At 45.5% G+C, this 10,878-nt stretch overlaps 1 protein-coding gene across 1 annotated transcript; it reads right to left on the minus strand.

Moving 5' to 3' along the window:
• Positions 1–319: 319 nt before the first annotated feature.
• On the minus strand, positions 320–9,485 carry LOC120025123 (ataxin-1-like). The gene is made up of 2 exons (XM_038969559.1): positions 8,630–9,485; positions 320–8,114 (listed from the first exon to the last, which is right to left on the minus strand). Exons 1-2 carry the CDS (start codon positions 9,374–9,376, stop codon positions 6,708–6,710), a joined length of 2,154 nt encoding a protein of 717 aa, XP_038825487.1. The 5' UTR covers positions 9,377–9,485; the 3' UTR covers positions 320–6,707.
• Positions 9,486–10,878: the final 1,393 nt, after the last annotated feature.

The following is a 10,878-nucleotide window of genomic DNA, read 5'->3' on the forward strand; positions in this document are numbered from 1 at the left end:
CAGACAGGGTCATAAACCTCTAACACCTAGACAGAGTAGTGCTGTCCAATGCTAACTCTGGAGTGTGAACAGAGCAGGAACATGGAATGAGAGGAATGAAAATATCACTGGTGTATTGTACTGTAGTTAAACAACTCTATAGGTAATTCAGACATGATCCTGAAACTCAAGTTTGACCTCTGTGGTAATTAAATCATTGATAAACCAAAGCTGCAGATGAGATGGTTTATGACCCTGGAACAAGCTCCAGGACCCACATATCTCTCCATGTGGACCAGTCAAAGAAGAGACCAAATAAAACACAACTCTGGACATAGGGTAATAGTAAGTATATATATATATATATATATTATTGTGTTTACTTAACAAACATGATAAATGCAATGTCTCCAAGAAGTTAGCTGTAACAATAAAAATACAATATCTTTGTGTCCTTAAGTACATAGAATTAAAACAGCAAAACAAAAACAAAACAGCCTTAAGTTGTTCACAGCGGTACAAATATACAGTACAAATCTATTTTATTCAAAAAGGGTACAAATAAAAATAAAAAACGCAACAAAATATAGTTATTAATGCTTTGTAAAGTTCAGGTAGGTGTAGGGTACTGTATTCTAAGGGAGCACTTTGGGTAGACAACTAAGGCTTTTGATAAGAATCAATACATATTGGTACGGCCATACAATATTAAAACTCACTATACAAAAGTTTATACAACCTGGATTATATTTGAGGATTGAATATTACATACATCATTGCATATATTTTGCAGATTTTATACTTTTAAAAAAAGATGCTGTTTCTTTTAAAACTAGTCAAATGTCACGTAAAAAGCAGTAACTTTAGTGCCAAAATACAAATGTAAAATCTGAAAATACCCAACCACTCCATTAACTTTTAACCATTCTCATCTTCCTGATTTAATTCTGAATCTCTAGTGCCTGGCGACAACACCATCCCATCCAGTCTATTTACCTCAGTCATACAAGATCAGACCAACAGGGCTACTTTATACAAGGGTCATAAAGCCTTTTTCCATAATCACAAAACAAAAACAGACCATACAGTTACCAATAAAGGAAAGTTGTCACTGGTTTGAAAAGCCTCACATTCTCTCCCATGTAGATCAGACAGGACCAGAACTAAAATACATTGAGCACTACCTCACCTTCAGGGACCTACTCCCAACGTCCACTCACATGAACAACAGAGGGTGGTGTGTATGTGTGTGTAAAAAAACAACAGTGAGTCAGTTACTGGTCCAGCTTTCAAGCAGCAATAGGGACTCACCCTAACATGATCCCTCACTGTAACCTATCCCTATCCAGAGATACAGTCCATCTCCTTTCTGCTTATGAATAAAAACACCAGGAGTGTGCCAAGAGGGGGTCAATACAACAAGAGTGAACTAATCCACCTTTGCAGCTACAGAAAAAGAGGGAAACTGGGTCACTTATAAGCATCATTCCATTAACACATTGTACAAAGCAGATCTTAAGGCGTTATTGACAAGCTTGATAATAGCCATACAAAACATTATCTCTACAAACATGCACAACGGTCAAGTGATTGTTTCATTGGGTTTTGTGTTTAGCGCTAATAATTAAAAACTTCAATTAACTAACCGTTCATTTTATAATACTATAAAGGATGGCAAATTAGTGCAATTTTCTTTGACTAAAATTGTAATAAGAAGAGTGAGGTCAAAAACGTACAGGTCAAATGTTTCCCCTTTCTTACGATGGTTAGAGTCAAGAGAAGAACGTAGAAAACTGCCGAAGTAGCACTTTCACGCTCCGAGGAGAAGTCTGAGAACGATGCTAGTCTGAGTGTAACAGAGGGCGTGCTGCTAATGTGCCTGTCCACTTGACTGTCTGCTGAGAGTCAGAGTGGTCATACAGCCACTGCCTCATACCGTGTTCAAGACAGAGAGGAAGAGGTAAAGAAACAGGAGGCACTGCTTGCACCTAGAATGGTTGTCCCAGACCACAATACTGAGTTTGATACACATGTTGTGTGGCATGGCAAAGGGAGGAGAGGAGGTGGTAAGACACAGAAGTGCTGTTTGTGCATGTGAGGAGTTCTGTTAATGATATTTTACTGCAGTAAGAATATCTGGAGGAAAGAGTGATGAGCAGTGGGGTGTTCCAGCAAGCAGGATCATTACCTTAGCCAGGTAACTTTGATAAGCAGCCAAATAAATCTCAATTTTTATTTAGAAAACAACCTGAATATGGATTGTTGGTTGTCAAGTCAATTATACCATTACAAATGTCAAAGTTCATATTTCTATAAAAAAATGCAGTTCTTCCTGTTTTTTGGGGGACCGTTAGCTGGCTAACTCATTGATCCTGCTTTCTGGAAGAGCCCCCAGGGAGGTGGGACATGAGATGCAACCCATTCACAACACATACACACTTGACCAAGAGAGATCATAAGGCCAAAATCTAACTGGATATCCATGCACATCATTTGAATTTCAGCACAAATCCATAGACGTCAACGACAGATTTACATAAAAACTGGAGTTACACATGCATACCCATCTCTGGTCATGATTTGGCCCGTACTGCCTGGCAGCGGAAGGTGGTGGTCATAGGCTGAGCTGACTGGAACAAAACACTGTGCTGAACTTAGGTTAGTGACAACTAAGGGTCTGAACAAAAACTACCAAACAAAAACAAAATAAATCCACTATATTCAGACACCCAAGGGTGGGCACTGATAAGCAATAGTACTCAGAGAGATCAGTGTACAATGACTGCATCAGCCACCTTCTTATATACATTACAAACCTGTCCTACCCCGTAGTAGGTACACTTGGTCACTGAAGAGCAGAATACTTCAGAGTTTACTGCATAGCACATCCTTATACTACATGACATATTTTCAGGTATTCTGTTTAACTGTATTGCTTATAGCATTAAAAAAAATATATAAACGTAAATTACTGTAAAAAATTAATTAAGTATTGAGCGGTTTATGGCTAAATGTCTACTGCTCCACTGTGGAAAATCCTCCAGCTCATCTCTGTATGGAATTTGATCACTATCGTATTTAAAAACATTTATATTTCAACAAAATTACAGATTGTTTGTTATGACGGTATCAAATGGCATGTGACTCTGCCTTGATCAGGCCTAACGGACCGCCCCTCTCCTTCAGGAACATTCTCTCATGGCTTGTTGTCAAAGACTGTCTGAGGTTTTATCCTCAGTGAACCGTGAGTCCTTGGAGGCTCCACTCAACAGAAATGTTCTGGAGGCAGTAGGGTGGTGGGGTTGGAAGGGGTGTATGAACTAGATTTGATACAGCCGTCTATAAATAGTGTGGATGAGGGACTCAAGTCCGTAAGAAGGCATTGGGATGTCACCACACACAATCACCAGTCTTCACCTCAGAGCTCAAAGCCCAGGATACAGGTACAGACAGGCCAGTAGATAGATGCTCTAACACACAGTTACCTTCTCACAGTATCAGTGAGCCTGGGATATTAATGCTTGGATCTGTGTTGGAGCACATCTTGTGACACAGGTGATATCAAAACAAATACACATAATTTACAGACAAGGACTACCGGTTCAGAAGTGACCAGAGACATTAAAACTAGACAAAACTGAGGTGAAATGTCTTTCTGACAAGAGGCATAACAGTGAAGACATTTTAGAAGAAAAAAGAAAACTGGAATTACCATAAGCTAATGGGAATGTCTGGCTGCTTTATGGAATGACATATCAAACTGAATGTCTGGCTGCTTTATGGAATGACATATCAAACTAAATGTCTGGCTGCTTTATGGAATGACATATCAAACTGAATGTCTGGCTGCTTTATGGAATGACATATCAAACTAAATGTCTGGCTGCTTTATGGAATGACATATCAAACTAAATGTCTGGCTGCTTTATGGAATGACATATCAAACTAAATGTCTGGCTGCTTTATGGAATGACATATCAAACTAAATGTCTGGCTGCTTTATGGAATGACATATCAAACTGAATGTCTGGCTGCTTTATGGAATGACATATCAAACTGAATGTCTGGCTGCTTTATGGAATGACATATCAAACTAAATGTCTGGCTGCTTTATGGAATGACATATCAAACTGAATGTCTGGCTGCTTTATGGAATGACATATCAAACTGAATGTCTGGCTGCTTTATGGAATGACATATCAAACTGAATGTCTGGCTGCTTTATGGAATGACATATCAAACTAAATGTCTGGGTGATTTTTACATCTGCTCTAATTGCACTTCATCTTGATTTTATCCACTTGAAGTTTGTGACTAAAATCTGTGTCCGAAAAAGGAAACTGCAGCATTTTTTCTTGGCTAATTTGTAAACAGTGTCAACCATGCAAGTCAGTTTCTCTATTGCCAAAACTACCTTAAGAACACTTCAAAAAATGTAATAGCTACAAACAAAAAAATCCCTTCATAAAAAAAATAAACTATTTGTAATTCCCATTACAAGGTCAGTGTGAATCAACAGGTGAAGTTTTCTATGTGCAATACAAGACAATATTAAGGTCAACTGGAAATAATATTGCCATGGACAGAATAAAACAATTCTACATGTACACAAGTAGATTAAAAGACAATGGAGAGGACAAAACAGAGGACAGTTAAGATGCTCACCATTGATTTGGAGTCAAGCCTCTCTGGGAGATGCACTTGAATAAAACCATATAGAGTAACTATATAGGTTAACCATATAAAACCATAATGAATACTATCAGTGATGATCAGAGCCCGAACCTTCAGTCCATCAAAAAGGAGACTATTCTCTCCAGAAGAAATGCCTGGTTTTTTAAATAAAAATTATTTCAAAAGGCATGCTTTGATTGTGAATCTGTAATAACCATACAAAGATCAAAACATTTCAGAGACAAATTGTGCATCACCTTTGAAAAGCAGGAACGTTTCAGGTCAGGGTTAAAGATAGTATTAGGTCTGATACGCAAGCTGTATATTTATATAAAAACAATAACAAAATACACAGAAAACCCCAAATAAACAGGAACGCCACTATTGCTTTGATTTTGGTAACTGAGCAAGGATTGACTGGTCTCATATACCCATTTCACACCGTCGTGTAAGCTGACCTGGCCAGATATCATATCTAGTGCCATCCTGCTTTTAAACGAGCAGAGGCACATAGTTAGCTAGCTATGAACAACCTAAACCAGGCTGGAAAATGGCAGGCTAACCTTAAACCAATTATATTCACTGGAAAGCAAGCCAAAAGATCCCCCCAGTTTGTGTTGGGACAATAGTGTGAAAAAGGTATGAAGCAGGTCCAACTTCATCCCCTCCAACACACACAGGGTTCCCCCTCATAGGCCCAGGGGCTGCTGCACTGAGAGGGCCAACATGGCTCTATGGGGAGGTTTCACTCTCTGGCCCTCACCGTCCATGACGGGCTGCAGCCTGAGCATGCCAGTTGCCTGCAGCCAGTACTGCTCCATACAGGCATCATTCCCACAGGTGACATTGGTGGAGACCAGCCCGTGCCTCCAGTAGTGGTGCCTACTAATACAATACAGTAAACAGTCACAAGCCAGAGGAATGCTGAGAGGTATAGCAGGCAGGAAGGGCTGCATTCGGGAAGATAAGTGTTGTCTTGTGGTCACTCTGATAATCACTATGATGCTGGAATGCATGATCTCTTTTGGTTTCTTTCGAAAGGAAAACTGACATGTAACCGTGGCACAAAGTGGGGTTGGGGTGTAAAATGAAAAACGGGGAAGCGTGGTTGGTGCCTTACGAAAGGAGTGAGCGGTTTCCTAGGTTCTGATTGGTTGATTGAAGGAGCTGATTGAAAGACCTCTAAGGCTGCCTGCCCTCCTCTCAGACCCTCTCAGACTGGGCCCTACGAGGAGAGGCAGGGAGATGAGGGAGAGTGTCTGTGCCTTAGTAGAAGTCCTCTGCTCCTACTAGAGAAGCACACTAAGTGACGATGACACACGTCAAGAGTCTGCATCAAGAGAACCAACATCATTAGAGGGAAAAGCATCTATGTGCCGATACCAGCAATTCAGCACCGCAAGTGTGTCTTTAGTCTTTTCTTCTTTTTGGAGAACGCTTTTGAAGGTAACAGACGAAAATAGAAATGTGGGGAGAGACAGAGCATAATAGGATAGCTATGTTCTTGTCACTGTCAGACCCTGTGTCTGTCTACCAGACATGGGCTATATATTCTCCCCAGTCTTGGGTTTCCAGAGATGGTTTGGTCAAAGAAGAGAGAAAGTCCAGTGAATGCGATCACCTGTGATAAGGATGGTTCTGAGGGTTGGTTCACCTGCGATAAGGATGGTTCTGAGGGTTGGTTCACCTGCGATAAGGATGGTTCTGAGGGGTTGGTAGGGCGGTAGGGAGGAAGGAAGGAAGATGCAGTCTGAGGACTTTGGTAGGTGATTCACCAGCTACATACACTCCCTGCTTCTGCATCCGCTCCCTGTCAGCCTGGGAGAGCAGAGACCCAATCTCCTGATCACTGGACCAGGAGCTGTCCTGACTGACTGCCAAATAGAGCGGACCTGACCAGCCACAAGACCAGGTAGTTCCTCTGAAAACAAAGAGCTTGTAATCTTATTAGGTGTGCAAAATATCAAACATTCTGAGGCTACATTCCCACTCCCCCTTTCCCCCTTTCTGATGTTTTCACTCCTCTGACAGTCTCTTCTGTGCTGTGGTTGGTGCTACTTCCCAGCGTTAGAGCGCCCCTCAATGGACAGTTTGACCTCCTGTGGGATGAAGGAGGGTCGAGAGGAGCCCAGCTGAGGGTGCGCCCCTTCCTCCACCTTCATGCATCTCTGAAGGCCAGGGGCGGACCAGCGCCTCTGAGACGCGCTCGACACTGTCGACACCACTCCCACCCCCGCCCCTGGACGAGCAGAACCCTCCGTGTGCAAATAGTAACTGCTCTGGCTCCTAGTGTGCTCTGCTGAAGTCCTATTTGGTCTGGTAGGCATCTCACTCTGCCCAACACCCCCTAGTTGCATGGGCTCCTCTTTATCCCCCCTCTCCCTCTCTCTGTGGATGCGTTCCATCCTGAAGTGAGGCTGTGGCCTGGGCTGCTGGGGGGCAGGGGGCCCCATGGGCTGGCCGATGGCCCCTGATGTGGAGTTGGCTTTGGTGGAAGTCCTGGCTTGGGTCTGCTGCTGCTGCTGCTGTTGTTGCTGCTGCAGGGGCTGTTTCTGTTGCTGGGGCGGCTGCTGCAGAGTGATGGACACACACACGTCTCCTACCTGCAGGTGGTGGCAGGCCAGGCCATAGAGCTGGGCCGTGCGCTCTGGGCTGCAGGAGGACCAGCCCTGGCCAAACACAAAGAAGGGGTGCTCCGGGGGCACGTCGATGGTCACCTTGCTCTGCTGCTCGCCAACTGTGAAGTGCAGCGCCACCAGGCCGGGTCTCTGCTGGCTGGTCCTGATGTCCACCACCATGCTGGAGTCGATCTTCAGCCCCCCGCTCACCTCAGCACTCCGCACAAAGTCCTGAGTCTGCAGGTCCTCCACGCGCTTCAGCTCCCCCGTGGCTAGCTGGATGATGGCCCCCTTCATGAAATGGGAGGGATTGGAGGGGGCAGGGGTGGGCACCAGGGCCTGCGTGAGGGCTGCCGTGACTGGGACAGAAAAAGGCTGCTGGGGGTGCTGCTCCACGGCGGCCAGATCCACCACAGCCCTGTCTGGGAGGCCCACTCTGGCTGGAGACTCAGAGGCTTTAGAGTAGGGGGTGGGGGTGGGGGAGGCCATGGTGACAGCAGAGGTGTCATCATTGGTCTGGCTGGGGTAGTGCTGGGGTGGCTGTTGATGTTGGTGGGGGAGGTGGTGATAGTCTAAGGGGACCAGGACTGTCTGTCCATTGGCCAAGATGACCGCGTGGCCTGGCTGCCCTGCCTGCTGTTGATGGGCCGTCATTCGGGGGTCTCCATACACCGCAGGGTGGATCGCGTACGCTGTCCGGCCAGCACTCTCACCTGCCTCCCCATGAGCCTCTCTGCCTCTCTGAGAGCCCTGGGATAGGTTCAGGGGACCAAAGGACACCTCTTTGCGGCCTCCACTCACACCTTGGACAGGAGAGGCTAGGCGACCAACGACCTGCTGAACCTTGAGGATGACAAAAGATAAATCTTATTAACACATTTCAATCAATCAACCTTTTTATCTTTAAATGTAATAAATTGTTGTGTCTGAGAAAAAGGAAAAAAAGACTGAAGTTTTGTCCTCCTGTACCTCCTCTCAACCACCATTATTAAGCCTCAGAAAGCAGTGGTTTCCTATCAACTCTAGTCGAGACCACAAACCAGAGAATTTTTTGTCTTTCCTAGAAGCAGCAGGCAGTGTGTGGATGTGACTGGTTGCCCAATGATCAGCACACCCTCAACAAAGTAATAAAGGAAGGAAGTGGAGGGGAACATGGATATTGTGTCACAGCAGACACTATAAAAAGTCAAGTGCACTAAATAAAGTCAGAATTTTGGACAATTCATAATCAAATCAAAACTCTCCTTATTCGAAAATTTAAAATAAAACATTTATTTGCCTTATGGAGTAGATTTGAAATAACTTAAAATAAGTAAATACATGCGTGTAAGTAATTACAACAAAACTTCAAGTCTTACCTCCAGGTCAGTGTCTGGGGTGCTGCGCTGCCCAGGCGAAGCCCTCTCGTCCAGCCTGCGGCTCTTCAGGCTTCTGTCCTGTGCGTGCTCCAGTGCTACAGAGGCGGATGCTGCCTGCAGCAGCCGTGCATTTCTGGCAATGTAGACTGAGTCCTGGAGCATCTCCCTGGCTGCCTGCTCCCTCTCCCCTCCATTCAACTCTCTATCCCTGTCTGTCTCCTGCTCCCCGCTGTAGGGGTCCCAGGGGGCAGGCGCAGCCCTGGTGCCCTGAGAGTGGTAAAAGACTGGCACTTCCCGAGGACTGAGCTCTGCGGCGGGCAGCGCGCCCAGGTGCTGCTGGTGCTGGGCAGCCTGCTCCGAGGTCAGCATCAGCGGGACACCTCCAGACGACCCCACTTTTGCAAAGGCATGGGCAGATACATGGGCCTGGGTAGGAGGGGAGACCACCCCCTCCTGGATGACTGACTGGTAGGGGACCAGGTGGGGCTGGGAGAGGGTGCCCGAGGGAGAGATCAGGGAGCTGGGGACAAAGCCAGGGGGAACTGCATAAGGGACTGCACCGTATGGGGAGACAAACTGGAAAGAGGAGTGGGGGATCTGGGCATAGCCTAGAGGGGGATAGGAGATCCCTGGATGATGCTGTAGGAGAGATGAGGGGACAGTGTAAGCTGGAGAGATATGGCTTAACACTGGGTGTAGACTAGTCTGGGAGTAGGAGACAGAGGGGAGAGCCACCCTATAGAGCATGCTGTACTGGTCAACGGGCAGCCCTTGGAGGCTCTCAGCACTCTCTACTCCATAGTGTAGACCATGCTGTGCACGCAGCCACTCTTCTGCTGTGCCTCCTCCCTGAGTGTCACTACCGACCCCTGAGCTCTGAGTGGAGGCCACTTCCTCCCCCCCTCTCCCACCACCTCCTCCCCCCACCCCACTGCCTGCCCCTCCTCCCGCACTACTACTACTGGTGCTGTTGTTGAGATCCCTCTTCTTGGGAGGCAGGCACTCCTGATTGCGCTCGTGACCTGGCTTCATGGCGGTGCCGTGTAGTCTTGTCTGGGCGTGAAAGGCTCTTTATTGTGCAGCACGGGGAGTGGAGCCTGTTGGCCAGGCAATCAGCACCACAGGAACCAGCTCTGAGAACCTGAAGCTGACCTCGTCCACCGCCTCACCTTGAAACACAGAGAAAGACTGTGTGACCAGCCGTCAGACGACCCCAAGGATTCACCTTAACATACTACATCGATACATACTGGACCCACGTCACAAGCCAGGCTTAGAGTGCCAAGATGTTTGAGAGAGATTGTAGACGAAAGGAAACTTGTGTTTCCAGACCTAGGCACAGGAGATCCACAAAATGATGGACACAAACAAACCAAAGAAACTGAATTTCAGTTAAAGATGCACCATGCAGAAATTGCGCCGCCACTTCCTGGTTGCTAAAATTCTAATAGTTCGCCTGATTTCAGTTTGGTGACATAACAAGCAAGTATAGTTTAGAGAATCACTGTATCTTCTAACCGCTTTGAAGTATAGTTTCTATAACCAAAAGTAAAAGATGCAAAAACAAAACTTTAGGGACGAATAAGCACTACAAGCATTTCTCTATACTTGCAATAACATCTGCTAACCATGTATGTGTGACCAATAAAATTTGATTTGACTAGAAATAGCGCACATAGAACACATCTACCGCTTCTTAGATTTGCTTTCAATGAGAATGACAAATCTATATCACACTTCTATGTGAATTTGGTCAGGTCGCCCAAAAAGTTACATATTGCAGCTTTTAACTCTGGATATTATTTCCTTGAATAATTAGGCCGCCGTGTGATGACAGGAGGTGAGAAAACCAACAGCACCATAAAGATTAGGCACACACTTCAGCTCATTTTATGGTCTGTGCCATATTGCTTTCTCCCCATGGCAACAAGTTGTTACTTGCTGAACTGTATGGCATAGTGAATCACAGCACACGAGAGATAGGGAGAGTGAGTAAAAGAGTAATGGAGAGACTTCTCTACACCTCAGCTGCTGCAACCAGAAATGCTTCCAGATTATTCAGAACCCTTTTTTTTCAGCTTGCCTAATTATATTGTCTCGTCCCATGACACTGCTGTGTATTTTCTCCACAATCAATTGGATTATTAGTGGGAAGCCATGGGAGGGAAAGGTAAGGGTGAAGACAGATTTGAGACTGTTAAAACACCCAGGCATGCACAAACACCTACACAACAAACCCTCTTCCACCC

Source organism: Salvelinus namaycush, chromosome 30, assembly GCF_016432855.1.
Source record: "Salvelinus namaycush isolate Seneca chromosome 30, SaNama_1.0, whole genome shotgun sequence".
Classification (NCBI taxonomy): Eukaryota; Metazoa; Chordata; class Actinopteri; order Salmoniformes; family Salmonidae; genus Salvelinus; species Salvelinus namaycush.